The following is a 21409-nucleotide window of genomic DNA, read 5'->3' as shown; positions in this document are numbered from 1 at the left end:
TAGATAGTATATTCAAAAGCAGAGACATTACTTTGCCAACAAAGGTCCGTCTAGTCAAGGCTATGGTTTTTCCTGTGGTCATGTATGGATGTGAGAGTTGGACTGTGAAGAAGGCTGAGCGCAGAAGAATTGATGCTTTTGAACTGTGGTGTTGGAGAAGACTCTTGAGAGTCCCTTGGACTGCAAGGAGATCCAACCAGTCCATTCTAAAGGAGATCAGTCCTGGGATTTTTTTGGAAGGAATGATGCTGAAGCTGAAACTCCAGTACTTTGGCCACCTCATGCGAAGAGTTGACTCATTGGAAAAGACTCTGATGCTCGGAGGGGTTGGGGGCAGGAGGAGAAGGGGACGACAGAGGATGAGATGGCTGGATGGCATCACTGACTCGATGGACGTGAGTCTGAGTGAACTCCGGGAGTTGGTGATGGACAGGGAGGCCTGGTGTGCTGCGATTCATGGGGTCGCAGAGAGTCGGACACGACTGAGCGACTGAACGGAACTGAACTGAAAGGTCCCTTCCCTCAATTAGAAGCCCCTCTCCGCCTTCGCCCCACCCAATCCTGTCTTTGCATCTTCCCTCCCTCTGTCTGCCCCACCCTCTCGCCGCTTCGCCCAGGCTGGCCTGTGGTCGCGCCCCCTCGTTCCGCCCCGCCTTCCCTTCGCTTCGTGCCCCGCCCACTGGCACCTCCCCTTCCGCCGTGCGCCGTGCCTGCGCCGGCTGTGTCCTGTTTTGGATCTCTGGGTAAAGTTGTTGGCTCTCCAGTTCCTGCAGGATTTTTCCACTACTATCATGTGGCGCGGACGGCGGGGCCTCCTCAGGCCGTCAGGCTGCGGAGTGGAGGAGCTACGGTGCCGCCGGCGGGAGCGGGAGGCAGGTGCGGGTGGGCGAGGAACACGGGAGGATGGGGTTATGGCGGTCGGAGATGGGGCAACGGGACGAGCCCTGGGTTGTGGGTTCTTCTCCCATGCTCAGCCGGCTCCTTTCCCCTCAGCACTGCGGAAGGCGCGGAGGGAGCAGCAGCTGGTCAGCAAGAGGCTGCTGAGAGACGAAGCTACGGAGGAAGCCGAAGAGGGATGTGTGGTCGTGATCCTCGGAGAAGCCCAGGTGAGCGGTCAGGGTGCGTGATGACAGTCACACCCACTAGGCGGCAAATTCCTTCTGTTGTACTCGAGGGTTGTCTCCAAACCCGAACGCGGACCCTTCAATACCTCTATCCGTCTAGTGCTCAGTCGCTTCAGTCTTGTCCGACTTTTTGTGACTCCCATGTACTGTAACCCACCGGGCTCCTCTGTCCATGGGATTCTCCCGGCAAGAATACTATTTGCTTCTCCATTCGTCTAGTGGGTCAAGCCAGAAACCAGGAAATCATTCTTGACAACTCTCTTCCTTACCCCAGCACCAATACATCATCAAGTCCTCCCCTCCCCTCCCCGCCTTTTTTTGCCTCCTAAGTCTTTACATGGTGTTGCCGTCAAAATTGACAGTACCCTCTTCTCTGCATACTGAACTTCTGTTTTAACAGGTCATCTACCGAAATTTTGCCTCTCTCAGATTCATTCTTTGGGAGGGGGTTTCAGGATGGGGAGACATCTGTACACCCGTGGCTGATTCATGTTGATGTATGGCGAAAACCACCACAATATTGTAAAGTGATTAGCCTCCTATTAAATTAATTTTTAAAAATTCATTCTTTACACATCAGGCAGATGCATCCAAAATCCATCCTGTGATCTACACACTCTAGCATAGTATAACCTCTGCCATTTGCAATCTTATCAGTTTACTCATTTCAGCCACATTGTCCTTTTTTCAGTTCTTGGAACAATATACCAGCCCCATTATTCTCCTAGAGCCTTTGCATTTGCTGCATCTAAAGTAGGTCTGCAGAATGTTAATTATACTAATTATTTGCTTGTTTGTTAACCTTTTTTCTAACTAGACTTTATCTTATTTGTCGTCATTGAAAATTCAGATGCCTATATAGTATCTGGTGTATTACTATGCTCAGCATTTATGGAATAAGTGAACAAAAGAACTTATTTCAGGTCATTTATTCATTTAGTAAGCATCAGGCATACCCTACGTTTATACTTTGTTTATGTGTATAGTTTATGAAGAACTTATACCTAGGTTGTGTCATTGATTCAGTTTGTCTATTTTGTACCAAGACACCTATGCTGGGTACTCAGGTACACAAAAAAGAGTCCCTTTCTTTGACATGTTCCCAACCCACTGAAGGAGACAGATGTGCTACTGCCTGTGGTGAAGGAAACATGAGGCACAGTAGAAACCACTGAATCTTTCAAAGGATACCAGAAAGAACTAACTTCCCAGAGGCAGTGAGAAGAGAAATCTGAAGGAAGTGGAGGACCTGTGGATGGTATCCCAGGCAGAAGGGATCGATATTGCAAAAGCTTGGAAACATTAAAAAAAATAATTCATGTTATGCTAAATGTCGTTGCATTATCAGTTGTATAGGGACAATGGCTGGAGGGGTAGGTTATGCCAGGCTGGGAGGTTTAAATGTTATTCTTGAAATAACCCAGTAAGACACCAGAGTAGATGTTACTCCCATTTTTCAGGTGAGACACTGGGTTTAGTCCCTTGTAGAATAAGTGGCAGGGCTGGTATTAAACAGTTTTGATTTCCTCTCAGTCCACTCTACTGCAGGGTTGGCATTTATTAGCCATAATAGTGTGAATGACAAGTTCTAGGGATTGTACCATATTGCAGGGCTCACAGGTAGAGTAGAGCAGAACTCATGTCTTGCTATCTGGGATCGATGTGTTGCCATGTCTCATTTCCCTGTCCTGTGCTGCAGATCCAGGAGTTCCTGCGGTTGGCCCAGCGGGGGATAGAGGAAAAGGAGAGGGAGAGGGCTCTGGTCAGCCTTCGTCGAGGGTTGCAGCACCCTGAGACACAAGAGACCTTCATCAGGTCAGTGTGGATGATGTGAGTGGGTGGCTGGGGCTCTGGGGGATGGACAGGGGTGTGGAGGGAATGGGCTGCTAGCTGAGAAGGCCTCTGGTGCTCACTCACGTAGGCTCGAGGGCAGCATTCGGACCCTGGTTGGCCTCCTGACCAGCAACCAGGCCCTGCTGCAGCTTGAGGCGGCTCGGTGCCTTCATGAGCTCTCTCACTCTGAGCAGTCTGCGGTGGCTGAGGCCTGCCTGCCAGCCACTTCCTACCTTCTCACCTACCTCTCCGGTCACAGCTCAGACTTTATAGTAAGCCCTGTCCTGTCCTACCTTGTTCTTGGGTTGGATTTAAAAATTGTGCTTTTGGGTCCAGTTTGAGCTGGCAGGTAGGTAAAAGAGGAAAACCTGGTTCCCTGACAGCCACAGCCATACATGCACCATCACCTGCCATTCCCCTGTGCTCAGATTCTCAGGGACTGGGATGCTTCATCTTTCCCATTCCCACCCCAGCCCCAACCCATGCCCTCCTCCCCCCCGACCCCGGCCCATCGACCCCCAGCCTGAGATCCTGAGGTAGGCCAAGTCCAGCGCTTTGTTGTTCTGCTCTCAGGAGCTCTGTCTGTATACCCTGGGTAACCTGATTGTGGAGAGTGAGGCTGTGAGAAGGCAGCTTCTACCTCAGGGCATTGTTCCGGCCTTGGCTGCCTGCATCCAGGTGAGTGTCCACCTCCTTTCTTCCTCCTGGAGTACCCATCTCCTTACACGCCCCACCTGCTTTGGTTAGGCAGCTCCAGCCTCTTCTCTGTGCTAAGGGATTGAAAGTCTTAGGAAATCTTAACGGCCTAGGTTCCAGAGTCAGATCCCTACTCTGCTTCTAGTCTCCCCATCTGACTGTGCTGGAAGCCCTTGGATATGCCTTGTCCCAGCTTCTGCAGGCTAAGGAAGCTCCAGAGAAGATTATCCCGTAAGTAAAATTTATGTGTAGGCAGGTGTGACCTACTCAGTAGTGTAGCCTCTGGATGCCTGAGTCTTGTTTCCAACACATTGGACGTTTCAACCCCATGCGCCTGACTGGGAAGAGCTTTGGGTTTTGGGCACTTTCCCACCTGCTCTTCAGGTTTGGGAAGAGTGATTGACATCTCGCCTTCCGTGGTTCCGACTCACACCTCTGCTTCTACTGACAGCTTGGTCCTGGGCTCTACTCTCCCCCAGCACATACTGCAACTGTTACAACCTGGCCCAAAGCTGAACCTTGGGGTAGCCGTGGAGTTTGCCTGGTGCCTTCACTACATCATCTGCAGGTAATAGGGCAATTGGGAAAGTGCCACAGACTTCCCCTTGGGCTTCCTTCCATGACACTCAGGCTTTAGTTTCTGGAATTGTGGGGATGTTTCTTCTCTGGTCCTCTCTTCTTGGAGCCCAGGAAACACACAGACCTAAGCTGTTTGCCAGCTTAAGGACTGACTGAGTAGTGACTGCTTGCTTCCTGTTGCTCAGCCAGGTCAACAATGCCCTGCTCATCACCCAGGGGGCTCTAACCACCCTGGGGCTGCTGCTGTTGGACTTGGCTGCGGCTGTCCAGAGAACTGAGGATGCAGGACTGGAGCTGGTACGTGGACAGGTCAATATCTGGGTGACCCTCTGATTCAGTTCCAGCTCATGTGCAGGTTGCCCCTTCCTCCTTAAACCTGAACCCCTACTTGTCTTTACAGCTGGTATGCCCTGTTGTTCGGTGTCTAAGCAACTTGCTGACAGAGGCAGCAGCAGAGACTGTGGGAGAGCCAATGCATCTCCAAGATGAGCGTGTTCTGGCAGCCTTATTTATCCTTCTGCAGTTCTTTCTCCATAAACAGCCCAGCCTGCTTCCTGAGGGCCTCTGGCTCCTTAACAACCTCACTGGTAAGCACCACAATTTGCCTTGGCCTGGACCTTTAGCTCCTGGGAATATTTCCTTTTGGTCTGGGCTGAGGTGGGTAGGATTGGGAGTGGGATGGTTTCATGCCTGAGTTGGAGCAACTTCACTCTGACATTTTCCCTTTCAGCAAACAGTCCTAGTTTCTGTACCTCCTTGATCTCCCTGGATCTGATTGAGCCCCTCTTGCACTTGTTGTCAGTGTCTAATGTGGTGAGCGTATTGGTAGGTATTTGGGTCCCTTGGGTCCAAGATATGGTGGCCTAAGTGTAAAACAGTGGGAGCAGACCTCAGCCCTCAGAAGTAACCCTGAGCTGAGAGCAGGCAGGTGGTGTGGTATGGATTCCTTCAGGGCCAGACCATCAGTCACAGAACAGTATAGGTGTGCGTTCCTAAACTATAGTTTACTAGTTATTAACCTTTGGCATGTCAGCTAACCACCTTAAGCTTCAGTTTCCTCACTTATAATTGGGAATAGTAATCCTACCAGAGGGTGCCTGAAGGGATTACAGAATATGCATATTAAGAGTGCTTGGCATGGTGACTGGGCATGTGGTCAGCACCCCATTCCAGCTATCATTAAAATCTTTGGGTTTCATTGTGGGTCCTGTGTACATGTTTCCCTCTGCAGGTGCTCACAGTTCTGTGCAACGTTGCAGAGAAAGGTCCCGCTTACTGTCAGCATCTATGGCCAGGGCTCCTGCTCCCCACCTTGCTGGACACACTGGCCCTCTCTGACACTGAAGTAGTAGGCCAGAGTTTGGAGCTGCTGCAGCTGCTGTTCCTCTATCAGCCAGGGGTGGGTTTCTGGCCTTAGTCCCCCGTCCCCCTGTTCCACCATGGCCCCCTTCCTTACAGTCTTTAGTCATTTCTCTGGACCTGGCTAGCCTAGGTGGGCTCCAGGTCAAAACTTCTGTACTCTTGTTGGGAATACACTCTTCCAAGAAGAGGTGGGCTAACTCAAGGCTGTGGTGTTTATGTGCTGCAGCTCAGGGACCCAGTGTTGAATCTCTTTCTTTCCTGCTCTCAGGCTGCCCAGGCCTTCTTGCAGCAGTCAGGGCTGCAGGCCTTACAAAGGCATGAGGAGGTGGCACAGCTCCAGGATCGCGTGCATGCTCTCCAGCAGACAGCTCTCCATGGGTGACTTGACTTCTGAAAGTCATGTACTCCACTCCTCATCTCCCCTACTCCCCAGGGTCCTGGCCTATAGAGCCCCTTTGGGGATTTAGAACCATAAGGGTATCATGCCCTCAGCTCTTACACCTAAGCCTAAGCCAAGACCTTTGGATCCCAGCTCCTCCCCTTTGATCCAGCACTGTCCAGGCAAGAGGACCAGATGGAACTCAGTGTGGTGTACTTAATATAGGTCCCTGGAACCTCCTTTTTTCTTGTTCTTTCCCTTTTTTGGATTCAGTGGCTCATGGCTTTTGATGGGACAGAATAAAGTAAGTTTTATTTTTATATTCAACTGCTTTCCCTCAGATGGTTGCACAATAAGGGGTAGTTGGTGGGATGCGAATCAGATCATCTTTAGACAGCATTTTCAGCACAATCTTTATACAGAACAGAATACATTTCTCCACATTGTACTCAGTCCAGCAGAGCCCAGACTCTGGGGCTGTTGTTTTTAATCCTCAGTGGAGACTTCAGGCTTTGCTACTTAGCACATTCTCCAGGGCTCTAGTTACCTGATCAGCACTGAAGTTGTTCAGAGAGACATTCTTCTCTTGGCCAAATGCTGAGGAGATAGAAAGATTATTAATTATTCACTCTGCACTGTACAGGCTACCAAAGTAGTCTTCCACTTATACTCTTGGTAGGATACGAAGGGTAGTAAAGAGATATGACCAAAATGTATTTGACATGCCTAGAATTTATCCAGTGGGTCTCTAACATATCTCGGAAGCCCAGGTCTAAGTAGAATTTTGGCTCACTCTGGGTGGTCATAATGGGAAGGAAAGTGTTTCAGGGAAGTTTTAAGGGGCATGGTAGCACTGAGTATTAATCATTGTCAGCAGAGTATTACATGGGCCTGCCTCTTAATTGTGCCCTTTTAATGGCTCCTATAGTTCATAAACTAAATTTATTTGTGTGTCCATCTCCTCTAGTCTACTAGCTTTCAGAAGGAAAATTTTTTCCTGCAAACAACTTTTAGTGCATGGCAAACTGCAGTTAGCTGCACTGTTAAAAACAATCTGCCCTGGGTGTGACTCCCTGCCTTCCCCCAGACATTCCTAGGGCAAAGTGTAATTAAAAGCTGTGATTAAAAATACCATTCTTCAGTGAGTGAAAGTGAAGTAGCTTAGTCGTGTCTGACTCTGCGACCCCATGGACTGTATCCTGGCAGGCTCCTCCGTCCATGAAATTTTCCAGGCAAGAATACTGGGGTGGGTTGCCATTTCCTTCTCCCAGGGGTCGAACTTTGGTCTCTCACATTGCAGGCAGACTCTTTACCATCTGAGCCACCAGGGAATGAATATTTATTGTGTCTCTATGTTCAGGCAACATGAGAGTAGTTTTCAAATTGTGGTAAAATGACACAATAGTATGTTAATAAACACTTGGTAAAATGAAATAGGGTAAAGAGGCAATGTTACATAACTGGTCAGGGAATGCCTTTTTGAGGAGGTGATGTCGAAGTTCAGACCTACAAGATTACCTGAATTGTAACCTGAAGAGCCAGCTACTGAAGTCTGGCAGAAGTGCAGTCTAGGATTGGGGAACAAATGTAAAAGCTCAACCGTGTTATGCATCTTAGCTGAAAAACGTTAGGTATGTTCCATACAACTGTTCATTCAGCGTTCTAATCTCTACAAGATGAGAAAAAGGAATCCACCCCTCATATACTTAAGGTTCAAGAGATTTGGACAGGAAAGCACTCAACGCAGGCAAAACCAATACAATATTGTAAAGTAATTAGCCTCCAATTAAAAGAAATAAATTTATATTAAAAAAAACGGCCTAGCAGTAAATGCTCAACACAGCATTATTTTAGGGTTTTACTACTGGGATTCCCATATGCCACCTGGACCCGCACTGACCATAGATAATTTGAAAAGACCTACATTGGTGGACTGGACCAGCATCTCTTCTCCCCTAACTGAAGCCTGTTCTGAACTACAAAAACGATTCCTGGGCAGGGCAGGGCCTACCTCCACCTGTTACTTGGATACAAACACTCTGTAACTCTGCGAATGTATATCTCCTTATTTGCAACAAGATCAACAGCAAAGCTGAAGTCTGAGTCCCAGTCCCTGTGTAGGTTTCTGTGTGACCTTGGGCGGCCCGTTCTCTTTTCGAACCTTTGTTCCCCCACCGGGGTCTCTGGTTCCCTGCGCCCCGCGCTCACCGTAGCGGGCCCAGAGCTTGGGCTGCACATCGGAGCACTCGCGGATTAGGATGGGCAGGTCGGGATTCGCTTTCTTCAGCTCCACATAGCGTTTCTCAATGAAGTCCCTGAGGGGCAGGAGAGAGCACCGCGCGTGCGGTGTGGGCACGGGCCTCTCCAGACACCAGGGAGGTCGAGGTCATGACCCTGGCGCCCCGAAGCCCACCCGCCTCACTGGGCCGCGCCTCACCTGACGCCCTGGCTGCCGGGCGAGCTTTGGCACAAATGGATACGAATTTCACGAAGGCCCAATTTGCCTTTGACTCCACGAATCGCTGCAGCCGCCGCCATCTCGGCTAGTACTCAATCATCCACCCTAGACCTTCCGGCCAAGTAATCCTATCAAATCAGCTTCGGACGCTCCAGCCCCGTGATAGGTTGGTGTACGCAAGGGGCGGGGTCACGCTTAGCCAATGCCATAAAAGCATTGCCAGTCAACGCCTCCTCTGATTTCTCCGCCCGCGGCCGAGACGGAAAAGCTGGGGCCCGAAAGGAATTGTGGGCGGTCTCCTGAGGTGCATTGTGGGGAGGTTCCTGTAGCGTTGTGTTGTTACCGGATCCTCGGTCGTTGTTGGAGTTGAAACACTGCGGACGAAATGCCGGAGCGAGATAGTAAGGCTTGGGTCATCTCTCCTTTTTTCCCCGCGGGACTCGGGACATGTGGCGTGTTATTTTGGCCTCAGAATTTAAGCCCTATGTGTGGGGGGTGGGGCGGAGTGGAGGCGGGCCGGGAGTGTGACGCTTGGACCCTGGCGAAGCAGTTGGGCCCCGAACGAGGCCGGGAAATTCCAGATTGTCCCTAAATCTTGTTCTTGTCCCAGCCCACGACAGATAAGATTTATCTGTGAGCCTCCCCCAACCCCTATCACTTAATTTTCAGTTACGTCAATTTATCTTTTGCGTAGTATCCTAGATATCATGTTCAGGATTTCTTGGCTGATCCTCCAGCCTGGTTTTAGGGGTCCCGTCCTCTGCGCTCCCGTAGCCCCTTGTATTTTTTGCTTTAGCATTTTTTACATTGTATTGTCAGTGTCGCTGTTCTTGACTTTTCTCCCCACTAGATTGTGAGCAAGTTGACAGGAAAAGACATCTGTATTGTTCACTACTGAATCCCCAACTTTTGCACAGGACCTGATTCTAAAGAGATTTATTAAATTAATATCAATTCTTTTTCTTAGGCGAACCATTCTCCAATCCCTTGGCTCCAGATGGCCACGATGTGGACGATCCTCACTCCTTCCACCAGTGAGTGTTTTGACGTAGAACCATGGGAATGAGCTGGGGAATGAGCGAAGTGGTGGTGGTGATAGTGAAAGAATTCTGAATGTCTTGTCAGGAAGAATGGTCAGAGAATCATACCACTTGCCCTGTTATCTCTGTGAACTTTAACTGGGTCAGGCCAATTGCATAAAAGTGTTAGAGGGGAAATAATGGCAGAGTGAGTGCTAATTTTTTTAAATTCATGTTTAATTTTGTGTTATTTAGGAATTAATTTTTGTATAAAATTAAAACATCAGAATGAAGTCAATGTTGTCTTTGATAACATTCCCAATTTCATTCCCTTTTTTAGAGGTAGCCATTTTACCTTTTTTACACATATCTTTTTTTGCTACTCTTTTTAAATGCATTTATGTCTCAGTAAAATATTGCCTTGTGAGTTAAAATATTAAAATTAAGTGATGTTACATTGTGTGTATATAATTTTGCCATCTGATGATCTTCCCTTCTCAATATCTTAGTCCTTATTGGGGTGACAAGGACTTCTTTTTTTTTTTTTTTTTTAAGTTTGTCTTTTGTCAGTTTCATTTGCAGATCTCTGGTACAGAATATATATATAAATATAAGAGGGTAGAGGGAAAGTTTTTCCTGCCCTATTTGTTACCTGCATACTTGTTGGCGTCAAGTATACTAATAGCCAGTCCTACTTGGTTCTTGTTCTGCCTCAGCAGCAACAGAAACCAACCCTCACCCTTAATGTGATACTCAACTTCATCTTCCTCCCAGGCAAGATACCCTGCCTTCATCTTCCCTCACAGCCTGTCCTTTGGCTTTCTCTTAGCTCAAGCCTTGTCTCATCAATGTCCCTCCAGGCCTGAGCACGGATCCCCAGACTACCTGGCAGGGAGAGGCATGTAAGGTTCATGTAGTAAGTGTCCAGGTGGCTGGAGCTGGACTCTGCCACACAGTACACACAGAAATGATTCCATCCCGGTGCCACCAGCTATGATGGCTGTACATCCCCCACATAGGTTTCTAAAATGCTGGTGGATCAGGGCCAGGGCTCACACCCCAAAATCCCACCCTCAGAACTCTATAGTATGGGATAGCTGTGTCCTAGTGACCCCAGGTGGAAATGTAGTCAGCCCCGAAGTAGGGATGCACACCTCTGCTGAAGGACTCCCTTCTTGACCAAACTCTAGTCAGGCTTCTACAGGGCTTATATTTTTTTCCAGGTCTCCTGAACCCAATTTTAGCAAAGAATTCTGTTAGGGTATGGAGAATACCATCCATCCATCAGTCAATCAATGAGATCCAGTCACTCCTCTTGCTAATCTAAATCAAAATCATCTTCTACTTTGATGTCTGAGTAATTTACCATAAATTCCCTATTGTCTCTGTTGTATTCAGAGTTGAATTTTGATCCCTATCCCCTTTTGCAGTAGTCTTAATTCGTATTTTGGTAGTGTTGAAGAGTCATTTTGGGGGAGACCTAGCAGGATTCTTTGCTACAGTGGGCTCAGCAGGCCAAGGAAGAGGCCTACTCTGAAGAGAGTTCAAAGGAAACTTACTTGAGTTTGGTCACTGTATCAGTTAAAATTGCATCTTATACTGTCAGTGCTATGTTCTCCACATTTGGGAAATACTGTCACAGTTTATTTATTAATAGTCTCCAGTCAGAGTTTAGGTCGTTCCCAAGTTTTTATTATTTTCAAAACTGTAATTAGATCTCTTTCACAGGCCTTATACACATAATGCCAGTAATTGACCAGGTTAAATACAGTTGAATGGAGTTGCTCCATCATAGGATATTACACATTTAAATTTTAAGAAAGATACTGGCAAATCATCCTCCTAGTTATCTATGCTGATTTATATTCCTGTCGGTGATAAGAGAATATCCACTTACCAAATTCTCACTCATTCTTGATTTATCAAACTTTTTAATCATTAGCACTGATGCATTAAAAGGGCATGGCTTTGTTTTAATTTGTATTTCCCTGATTTCTAGTAAAGTGAACCATATTTTTTACATATTCCTTTTCCAATTCTCATTGGGTACTAATCTGTAAAAATTTTTGCTCTTTAGATCAAAACTCACTAATGAAGACTTCAGGAAACTTCTCATGACCCCAAGGGCTGCACCTACCTCTGCACCACCCTCTAAGTCACGTCACCATGAGTAAGTTCTGGGTTGATCCAATCTGTGTTCTGACTATTTCCTATGGAAAATTTATTGAACTAGATGTCTTAGGAACTTGAAAGCACCCCTCCCCTTTTTTTTTTAAGTCCATGGTTTTGATTTTCTTCCTTTTGAGATTGAAGCTCCAGGAAAGACTGGGATGCTCTAGGGAATCTCAGTTTTTCTCAGAGTATGTTCCATGGACCATTTGTTGGACCAACTAGAGTTGCTGCGGGTGCTTAAATAAGTAGATTTCTGGATCCGTTCCAGCCCCACAGACTCAGATTCTAGGGCAGATGTTTGGGTATATATAATTTTAGTAGTCCTTCAGATGGTTGTGATGCTTTCTAAAATTTGAGAACAACTCACCTACAAATATTGACTTGGATCTCTGCCTGATTAAAACTGACAGTTTTTGCTTTGGTCAGTATTCTAGGCTTTTCTTTAATCCTCAAGGGCACTTCTTGGGGTTTCTGGTGCTGTGGCAATATTTTGCTATCCGTGAATTTCTTTTTTTGCTAGGATGCCAAGAGAGTACAATGAGGATGAAGATCCAGCTGCACGAAGGAGAAAAAAGAAAAGGTAAAGGAAGGTGGAGGAGTATTGGGTTTTGTGGTGGATGGTGTTTGGGGGTAAGGAATAGGGGCTGGTTAGGAGCCAAGAGATTGAGGTTTTCCTTTCTTGTCTTGAGGTTCTCTGCTTTCATAGTGGAGAGGAATGATACTTAGAATGGCAGTGTATTTGGCAGTTTAGGGCTTTGGAGCCACCTTGCTGTGTTTTAATCTCATCTTTACCAGTTTGTTGCTGGATATTCTTGGGCATTTTGCTCAACGTCTCTAATCTTCAATATTCTCATGGGTAGAATCAAGATAGTGATAATAATTTTTATTAGGTTGTCATGAGGATCAACTGTGACAGTCCATGTAAACAGTTAGTACCAGTTCCTGGCATATAGTAGCCATCCAGTCAATCTTGGTTGCCACTGTCATCATTGTTATTGCTATTTTTTATATGACACCAAGCTTCCTGGATCTCGAACTTTACTTTTTCCTCTCTTCTTGAGGAGGACTGGCAAGAAATGACCTATTTTCAGGTGAAATTTGGAAGGTGATAAAAACTCAGGTGACTTTCTGGTTGCCATATGGAAAAGTCTCATACCTGTAGAGACTCAGTGATATAGAGCTGGGTGATAGTGAAGGATTCTGAAGTGACAGATGGAGTATACTGAGGTGGCTTTAGAACAGCATATCTGTGAGGTGGAAGAAGCTATGGCTCTAATTTGAGGACTGCCAAGAGGTGGCCAGGGACTTCCCTGGTGGTCCAGTGGCTAAGACTTCGCCCTCCCAATGCAGGGGGCCTGGGTTCAATCCCTGGTCAGGGAACTAGATCCCACATGCCCAAGCAAAGATCGAAGATCCCTTGTGTCACAATAAGACCTAGTGGAGACAAATACTAAAAACAAAAAGAGGTGACCAGCAGTTCTGTCAGGACATATATGAGCTTTCAGCATAGAGAGAGGAAACAGGCTGAGGCTCACACATTTGCCTTTCCCTGGTCACAGTTATTATGCCAAGCTTCGCCAACAAGAAATTGAGAGAGAGAGAGAACTAGCAGAGAAGTACCGGGACCGTGCCAAGGAACGGCGAGATGGCGTGAACAAAGATTATGAGGAAACAGAACTGATAAGCACCACGGCTAACTACAGGGCTGTGGGCCCCACTGCTGAGGCGTGAGTACTGAGCGGGCCAGGGCATGATTCTCAGCATTGCAGTCATACAGTGGCAGTATGAATTCTTCACATTTTCCTTGCTCTGGAAAGTCTTTTCCTCATACCAAGCCATTTCAAAAGGCGCTTCCCGCTCACAAGGATGGTTATTTTTTTTTTCTAGGCTTCATTTTTCAATTTATTTATTCAAAGGCTAGTTCTTATGTGGTCTATTTCATTCTCTAGGGACAAATCAGCTGCAGAGAAAAGAAGACAGTTGATCCAGGAGTCTAAATTCTTGGGTGGTGACATGGAACACACCCATTTGGTGAAAGGCTTGGATTTTGCTCTGCTTCAAAAGGTGAGCCTTCGTTGGCAGGTGGAGAGTAATACTGCCATGCTGAATGCTCTTTTAAGGGCCTTTTTGGGTGACGAGGGAGACTGCCCTTAGTTCAAACCATCTAAAAGGTCTAATGGTGACCCTTCTGTAGGACTGGTTGCTATTTGTCTTTCAAGTCTCAGCCTCAGTTTTATCTTCTTGGGGAAGCAAACCTTCCCTTATCACCTAGGTATGGTTGTCTCCCCGCTCCTCACCTCCTACTACCTGCACACTTGCATAGCTCTTCTGTTTCATTTATAGCAGTTATCACATTTTGCTGTTTAATTGTTTAATTTGTCTGCCTTTCTTTTTACAAGCCCCATTAAAGCAAGGACTATATTGTTTTCTTTAGTATTGAATTTTTAGTTTCTGGCACAGTGTGGCATAATGGTGTTCAGTAAAGATATGTAAAGTGAATAAGTGGGTAAACCTTAAGTGCTTTCCTGTCAGGTACGAGCTGAAATTGCCAGCAAAGAGAAGGAGGAGGAAGAAATGATGGAAAAGCCCCAGAAGGAAACTAAGTAAGTAAACAACAGGGAGAGCTTGAGAGTTTAGAAAGGTGGGGCCAAACATAGGAACACATTTAGCAAGCATGTTCTTTCTGTCTTTTCAGGAAAGATGAGGATCCTGAAAATAAAATTGAATTTAAAACACGTTTGGGTGAGTACAGAATTTCTGCACTAGTGCCTCTGCATTCCAGATGACTTGTAGGGAATTTAGTGCTCTGGGCAGGATAGGCTTCCCTTCTCCCTCAACCTACTTTTATCTCTTTTTTTGTCCCCAAACCAGGTAGCTCCCACATACTACTACTCTTAATAGAACTCAGATGTGGACTTACTTACTTAATATATATTACTAATGTTCTCGGTAGTTATTTCATATATATTACTAATGTCCCTGGGCTTCCCAGGTGGCGCTAGTGATAAAGAACCTTCCTGCCAATGCAGGAGATCCAGGAAATGCAGTTTCCATCCCTGGGTCGGGAAGATCCCCAGAGGAGGTTGTGGTAACCCACTCCAGTATTCTTGCCTGGAAAATCCCATGGACAGAGGAGCCTGGCAGGCTACCGTCCATAGTATGGGTCGCAGAGTCGGATACGACTGAAGCAACTTAGCACACTCACACGCACTAATGTCCCTTCAGTTAGGCTGGACTCTCTCAGATTTGGGCTTATCCATTAAGGGAGGTAGCATGGTTGGTGATTAAAAACTCAGAATTCGGAAACCTGCATTTGAATCCTGTGGTGAAATCATGCAAGGCATGTGATTTGGGGTGCAACCAACACAGTTTCTCAGCTCCTGCTTGTCCACTTGCAAAATGGGGTTGATATACCTCATGAGATTATTGTGACAAAGAGAAATAATATGTGTAACATGCCTATCACATTGGGCATGTAGTAGTGCTATTTTTCTCCATCTTCAGATCTTCATCAGTATTAGTGTAAACTTCATCCTTCTTCCTCACAGGGCCTAATACAGTGCTAGGCACACAGTATTCAGAAGGCAGTGTAAGAAGGGTGGATAAGAGCTCAGACTTTGGAGTTAAATGGCCAGGGTCCCATTCTTTGTTCTGTCTCTTAGTAGCTCTAGGAGTGCAGTAGTCAGATGACTTAGGTGGTAGTAAATCACCTAACTCTCAGACTTGGTATGCTTACAAGCTAAAAGTAAACTGCAGCTGTTGTTGTAGAAGGTTCTTATTGGCTACTTGCTGCTGTTTCTCTTTTTGTAGGCCGAAATGTTTACCGCATGCTCTTCAAGAGCAAAGCATATGAGAGGAATGAGCTGTTTCTTCCAGGCCGCATGGCCTATGTGGTAGACCTGGATGATGAGTACGCCGACACAGACATCCCCACTACTCTTATCCGCAGCAAAGCTGATTGCCCCACCATGGAGGTGAGTGACCCAAGTCCCAAGAGCCTGCCACGTGAGCCTCAAACCTGGTAATCAGCCTTGATTTGCCCTGAGCCTCATCTACCACATTTAACCAAGTCCTGTCCACATTTTAACCTCCCAAATCTCCGTTGAATTCATTGACTTTTCTGTCTCCGCCAGTAACACAGTAACATTCCATTCTTAGCCATCATCTCTTACTGAAACTATTAAAAGAGGCTCCTAATTAGTTTCCACACTTCCACTCTGTTTCCCTTTCAGTATTATATTTACTTTTATTATTATTGAGATGTAATTTACATACCATACAATTCATCCCTTTAAATTGTGCAGTTCAGTGGCTTTTAGTATATTCATAGAATATACTGTGAATGTGTAACTGGCATCAAAATCAATTTTAAAACATTGTCATAAAAAAAAACACAAAACATTTTTATCACCCTCAAAAAGAAACCCTGTACTATATGGCCATTACCACTTCCCATGTCTTTCCATCCTTTTTTCCATTATTTTTATACATGACTAGAGTGATGATTCCACAACATGAATTTTGTTTCATCACGGTTTAGAAGCTTTTGATGATTTCTTACTGTTAGGATAAAAAGCAAAGTCTTTATCATGGCCTGTGAGGCCCTGTAACTCTGGCCTTTGCAGTCTGTTTTTACCTCACTTCCCTGTTTGTTCTCCAATCATCCTGGCTTTCTTGAATGTACTAAATTCACTTTTGACCCAGGCCTTTGTATGCTGTTTCGTCTGTCCAGAATGTCCTTTTATAACACCTCCTCTACCTGTCTTCACCTAGTTAATTTTCACCCATCCTTCAGTTTGTTAAAGTAAATGAATGAATAAATGAGGAGAGTCCTGCTCAGTGGGATAACATTCTTCTTGGATTTTTCAGGCCCAGACCACACTGACTACAAATGACATTGTCATCAGCAAGCTCACCCAGATCCTTTCCTACCTGAGGCAGGGTACCCGCAACAAGAAGCTCAAAAAGAAAGATAAAGGTAACCTGGAGGGTTAGGGAGAGAAACCTTACTCTTTGAGGGGCTTTTGAGGATGGGACCAAGGTCTCCTAGAGCCTCTGTTCCTAGAGCATTGGGAGGCTCCTGGGGACCAGAGAAAAATGGGAGCAGTGAAGCATTAGGAAGGGGATAGTTCCATCTAGGTTCTGTCTGCTTGACCCACCCAGGAAGCAGTGGTCAGTTTTGAGGCATGGGGAGGGGAAGTAGGGATAGCTTTTGTTGTCCCATCTTTTGAAAAGAAGATGTATAAAAGGGTATTGAGAGCTAGGGAGCATGGTGACGCTGGGTGGAAATTAACTCAGGAGTGTTTTCCTTACTCTCTTTATGTTACAGGGAAAATGGAAGAGAAGAAACCCCCGGAAGCCGACATGAAGTATGTATCCTAGCCCCTGACTCCTGATCTGAGGGAAGAAGGTCTTCTGGGTTTCCTGTCTTTGGCATTTGGGGGAAGCCTTGGTGTGAGAATCTGGAAAAATGGTTAGGGGAGATGGAAATATGTGTGACTTTGTCAGCTTGGGATCTCTGTCTTCCTAGTATATTTGAAGATATTGGGGATTATGTGCCCTCCACAACCAAGACTCCTCGAGACAAGGAGCGGGAGAGATACCGGGAACGGGAGCGTGATCGGGAGAGAGACAGAGACCGTGACAGAGAGCGGGAGCGAGAACGAGACCGAGAGCGAGAGCGGGACCGAGAGCGAGAAGAAGAGAAGAAGAGGCACAGCTACTTTGAAAAGCCAAAAGTGGATGATGAGGTGAGTGGGAGTCCCGGGCACCAGATGGAGGGGCTGCCTGTCTTTGTGGCTGCCCAACCAGGTATAGAACCCACATGAGTTATATAGGTGCCTCATGGCTCCATAGTAGCAACTGGGTCAACTAATCTGTCCTGGAAATGTGGGCAAGGGATGGGATAGCAAATTGTTTCAAACTTGGGGGAGAGATGAGTGGGCATCCTTTTTGGTGACACTCACTTCAGTTTCTGTTTTCTTTCCAGCCCATGGATGTTGACAAAGGTGAGTTGTACCTGTGGCATCTTGCATTGGCTCTGGCAGTGCTGCTTGGTTCTGGACTGAGAGTCTGACTCAGATTTCAGAGCTGCCAAGGGCGGGACTGGGGAACTTCCTATTCTGGGTTCTTGAAAGATCCATGCCTTGCTTTATGGGGTAGATAGAAGATAAGTGTGGAATTCAGTCTTCCTGCACAATAGTAGGCCAATATTTGTTTGATGTAATTCTCCCAGCTGTGGGGTTCTGAGGATGTGAGGCAGGTTGAGCGAAGGATATTCTGGGCACACGACTGCATCTCAAGCAGAGTAGCTCATTTTGAGTTGAAATTTGATTAAAACTTCTTTAGTTAAAAAAGAATTCTGTTGCTTAAAAAAATGTTCTTACAAAAAGCACAGGTGGGAAGTGTGTTGTAGGGAAGAGGTTGTAAATTCTTTATTTAAAAGTCTGAACAGAGTTCTCTTTTGCACAGGACCCGGATCTGCCAAGGAGTTGATCAAGTCCATCAATGAAAAGTTTGCTGGATCTGCTGGCTGGGAAGGCACGGAATCATATCCTTTATTTCAGTGTGTTCATGGGTTCTAGCAAACTATTCTCTTTTCATTCCAACTCCACCTGCTTCCCCATAACCACCACCCCTTCCCCACCACCCTCACGTCTTGCTCTTATCCTTTCGTGCTGGATTTTGACAAGGATGAAGTCATGTATTTCCCCTTTTTCAAAGGACCCATTCACGTTCTAGCCCTCTTAAGAGTTTTCATGTTGAGGCTTCTAGCCCTTGGCCCTTCCTGCTTGAAGTTTTTCTGCTGTTGGTAGAATTATTTTCTTTAATGTAGCGTATGCTGAAGAAGCCAGAGGACAAGAAGCAGCTGGGAGATTTCTTTGGCATGTCCAATAGCTATGCTGAGTGCTATCCAGCCACGTACGTGAGAATTTTTCTTTTTTTTCTTTTAATAATAATCGTCACATAGCTTTTTATTTATTTTTAATTAATTTTATTTTTGGCTATGCTGGGTCTTTTTTGCTGTGTGTGGGTTTTTTCTAGTTGTGACGAGCGGGGGCTATTCTCTAGTTGCAGTGGCTTTTCCTGTTGTGGAGCTCAGGTTCAGTAGTTGGGACACGCAAACTTAGTTGCCCACCTGCATGCGGAATCTTTCCAGATCAGGGAATGAACCTGTTCCCCTGCACTGGTGGGTGGATTGCTAAGCAGTGGACTACCAGGGCAGTCCCGAGACTCTATTGAAGAAGGTGGACTGGGATGATCGGAGAACAAGTTTGGGGATAGTAGCAGTGATGTGGAAATTTGACTTGCTGGAATCCAGGGGTACTTCTTACTAGATAAAGTATTATGTTAGGCTCTGTGTGGGAGGCCTAGGAGGGATGGCTATTCCTAGGCATATAGTCTCTTAGTAGGTAGGTTTCTGAATGAAGCATAGGAGTCTGGAAATCCACCATCTCTTTTAAACTGTTGCTTCTTTTTAGGATGGATGACATGGCTGTGGACAGTGATGAGGAGGTGGATTACAGCAAAATGGACCAGGTGTGGAGCTGGAAGAATGGGTGGGGGCAGTTACTGTTTAACACATATCCCATTTCCTCCTCGCAAAAGGTCTGTCATTTCCTGAGGCTCACCTTCCATTAGCTGGAGTAGTAGGAGCAGGGGCATTGGTGGGTCTTGGGCAGCTTAACTGTTTTAAAGCGTCACTACAAAGTCAAATGAGATAGGGCCAAGAATATGTTTCTTTTTATTTTCTATAAAGTGCCAGGCTTTGACTTCATCTTGAGCAGTAAGCAGGCCTTTAGTGCACATGTAGAAAAGGGCAGAAGGAATTTCAGTTTTTAGAAAATAACTGGCAGGAGAAAAAGGAAAATAACTTGAGTTTTATTATAGCCAGGATTGATATTTCCTCTAAGCCTTAAACAAACAAAAGTACCAAACACCAATAAGGGTGAAGAAGTGTCATCTTTTTCCTTGTTCTCTCTGTACTTTTGTGCTTAACAGCATGGTTTAATTCTGTTTTGGAGCCTTGCTTAACCCTGGCTCTGCTAGGTATTAGTGTTGTGACCATGTCAAATTATGTTACTGCTTATTCTTCAGTTTCCTCATTAGGAAAATGGAGAGAACTCTTAAGTTCTCTCAGAACAGTTTCTGAGAGAATTAAATAAGGTGCATGTTAAGTGTGCAGAATAATGCCTGGCCCATAGGAGTGAGTGAAGTGAAAGTCGCTCAGTTGTGCGACTCTTTGTGACCCCATGGACTATACAGTCCATGGAATTCTCCAGGCTGGAATACTAGAGTAGGTAGCCTTTCCATTCTGCATTGGATCTTCCCAACCCATAGTAAGTACATAGTAAACACTTATTATTAAGGTAGGATTTATTAATGATGAAACCTGGGATTATGGGAGAGCCTGGCTTTAATCAAGGGCTAAAATTTGATTTCCACTGATAACTCTTCCTTCCCTGCCCCCCAATTCTGTCCTGCAACAGGGTAACAAGAAAGGTCCTTTAGGCCGCTGGGACTTTGACACCCAGGAGGAATATAGCGAGTATATGAACAACAAGGAGGCTTTGCCCAAGTGAGTCTTGGTACTAAATATAGCCAAGAGTGAGGAGAGGGATGGGGGGTGGTTAGAGGGTGTAGTCTGGCTGAAACATTACAAAATCAGTTCTCTGCTCATAGGTCCTCTGGGAACACCTTGCTACTGCTCTGTAACCTCTGATGCCTCCTTCCCTCAACTCCCCTTTTTTCCCTTCAGAGCTGCATTCCAGTATGGCATCAAGATGTCTGAAGGGCGGAAAACTAGGCGCTTCAAGGAAACCAATGACAAAGCAGAGCTTGATCGCCAGTGGAAAAAGATTAGTGCGGTAAGTGGGACTGGTTCTGGGTGAGAGGGCCTGAGCTGGGGAGCCATATTTGCCCACAGATTCAGGAACCAGGCAAGGGGTTGGAGAGCCATGGAAGTAGGAGAGAGGTCAGCCTTGGGTTTCAGGTGAGCTTAGAATGGCAGTCTATCAACTATAACTGTTCTTGCAGATCATTGAGAAGAGGAAGAAGATGGAAGCTGATGGGTGAGCAGCATTATTTTTCCTCTGTGGGACTGGTGAGAATTGCTTAGTATATTGATCTTATGTTCATTTCTCCTTTTATTGCAGAGTTGAAGTGAAAAGACCAAAATACTAAAATCTCTGGTTCCAACTCCAAGAATAATCTCCACAAGGATTTACTCCCCACTGCTTGCTTTATACAATTCCAAAAAAAAAGTTGAAAGATTTTTTGTGTGTGAATGTATATAGATTTTATTGTATAATGTTTTGATCCCATTAAAGTTGGTTAACCTGCTGTCTTATCTTATGTATGTTGAGGGCCCAGGTACACCAAGAAGTCTACTGATCCCACTAATTGTATAAAAATCACATGGAAAAAGTCAGCTCAGTCCTTTGCTGAGCTGTGCTTCTGTTAATAGATTCCTAAGCAATATATATAGTAGCCAGGATACCCAGTGGAGAAGGGACGATTGACCCTCACTGATAGCACAGAAAAACAAAGATGATTGGTCTGAAATAGCAGACTCATCTGGGGACCTAGTCTTAGGGTAGAGATTCTCTGGGACTTAGGGTTAGCCCAGTGGGCTGCCAGTCTGATCCCAAGATTGTGCATGACTGGGTTCTAGGTGAAGGCACCTGATGAGAAACACTCCTGGGAACAAAAAACCTTTCACAGATTTATGCCCTGTGGGGATCTTCAGTAATTCCAAGCAGAAATCACTGCTTAATGGGTTGGAGGG

At 45.8% G+C, this 21409-nt stretch overlaps 3 protein-coding genes across 9 annotated transcripts; 2 read left to right on the top strand and 1 right to left on the bottom strand.

Moving 5' to 3' along the window:
• The first annotated feature begins 691 nt into the window (after positions 1 to 691).
• Positions 692 to 6296, top strand: TMCO6 (transmembrane and coiled-coil domains 6). 6 transcript variants are annotated; one of them, XM_040239899.1, is made up of 12 exons: positions 694 to 876; positions 994 to 1106; positions 2824 to 2939; positions 3046 to 3229; positions 3531 to 3635; positions 3799 to 3884; positions 4105 to 4221; positions 4418 to 4529; positions 4633 to 4819; positions 4963 to 5057; positions 5464 to 5631; positions 5863 to 6296. In XM_040239899.1, exons 1-12 carry the CDS (start codon positions 792 to 794, stop codon positions 5974 to 5976), a joined length of 1482 nt encoding a protein of 493 aa, XP_040095833.1. In that variant the 5' UTR covers positions 694 to 791; the 3' UTR covers positions 5977 to 6296. The 6 variants fall into 6 exon arrangements, 3 of the variants coding, with proteins under 3 accessions (XP_040095834.1, XP_040095833.1, XP_040095832.1); XM_040239898.1 differs by having other exon boundaries at positions 4418 to 4541; XR_005721026.1 differs by having other exon boundaries at positions 692 to 850; positions 3046 to 3635; positions 5863 to 6293.
• On the bottom strand, positions 6258 to 8713 carry NDUFA2 (NADH:ubiquinone oxidoreductase subunit A2). 2 transcript variants are annotated; one of them, XM_040239914.1, is made up of 3 exons: positions 8411 to 8713; positions 8182 to 8288; positions 6258 to 6570 (listed from the first exon to the last, which is right to left on the bottom strand). In XM_040239914.1, exons 1-3 carry the CDS (start codon positions 8509 to 8511, stop codon positions 6479 to 6481), a joined length of 300 nt encoding a protein of 99 aa, XP_040095848.1. In that variant the 5' UTR covers positions 8512 to 8713; the 3' UTR covers positions 6258 to 6478. The 2 variants fall into 2 exon arrangements, with proteins under 2 accessions (XP_040095848.1, XP_040095849.1); XM_040239915.1 differs by having other exon boundaries at positions 6264 to 6570; positions 8135 to 8288; positions 8411 to 8565.
• Positions 8674 to 20964, top strand: IK (IK cytokine). The gene is made up of 20 exons (XM_040239894.1): positions 8674 to 8832; positions 9399 to 9465; positions 11528 to 11620; positions 12143 to 12202; positions 13182 to 13349; positions 13572 to 13686; positions 14155 to 14225; positions 14318 to 14364; positions 15433 to 15596; positions 16492 to 16600; positions 16952 to 16991; positions 17153 to 17372; positions 17612 to 17630; positions 18094 to 18172; positions 18463 to 18543; positions 19104 to 19161; positions 20112 to 20200; positions 20381 to 20489; positions 20659 to 20693; positions 20778 to 20964. Exons 1-20 carry the CDS (start codon positions 8817 to 8819, stop codon positions 20803 to 20805), a joined length of 1668 nt encoding a protein of 555 aa, XP_040095828.1. The 5' UTR covers positions 8674 to 8816; the 3' UTR covers positions 20806 to 20964.
• The last annotated feature ends 445 nt before the right edge of the window (positions 20965 to 21409 follow it).

The sequence above is a fragment of the Oryx dammah genome, unplaced genomic scaffold (assembly GCF_014754425.2).
Source record: "Oryx dammah isolate SB20612 unplaced genomic scaffold, SCBI_Odam_1.1 HiC_scaffold_5, whole genome shotgun sequence".
NCBI lineage: Eukaryota > Metazoa > Chordata > Mammalia > Artiodactyla > Bovidae > Oryx > Oryx dammah.
The sequence above is the reverse complement of the archived record's forward strand: the minus strand, read 5'-3'. Positions and strand labels throughout refer to the sequence as shown.

Excerpts from the sequence above, each read along its gene's own strand:
- TMCO6 (XM_040239898.1), top strand. The coding sequence starts at position 792 with ATGTGGCGCGGACGGCGGGGCCTCCTCAGGCCGTCAGGCTGCGGAGTG. Across the intron at positions 3,636-3,798 it reads CCTTGGCTGCCTGCATCCAG|TCTCCCCATCTGACTGTGCT; the intron begins GTGAGTGTCCAC and ends CTCTGCTTCTAG. Across the intron at positions 5,058-5,463 it reads CTAATGTGGTGAGCGTATTG|GTGCTCACAGTTCTGTGCAA; the intron begins GTAGGTATTTGG and ends TTCCCTCTGCAG.
- NDUFA2 (XM_040239914.1), bottom strand. The coding sequence starts at position 8,511 with ATGGCGGCGGCTGCAGCGATTCGTGGAGTCAAAGGCAAATTGGGCCTT. Across the intron at positions 8,289-8,410 it reads CCCGGCAGCCAGGGCGTCAG|GGACTTCATTGAGAAACGCT; the intron begins GTGAGGCGCGGC and ends CCTGCCCCTCAG. Across the intron at positions 6,571-8,181 it reads CAAGCTCTGGGCCCGCTACG|CATTTGGCCAAGAGAAGAAT; the intron begins GTGAGCGCGGGG and ends CTATCTCCTCAG.
- IK (XM_040239894.1), top strand. Across the intron at positions 11,621-12,142 it reads TCTAAGTCACGTCACCATGA|GATGCCAAGAGAGTACAATG; the intron begins GTAAGTTCTGGG and ends TTTTTTTGCTAG. Across the intron at positions 14,365-15,432 it reads TGAATTTAAAACACGTTTGG|GCCGAAATGTTTACCGCATG; the intron begins GTGAGTACAGAA and ends CTCTTTTTGTAG.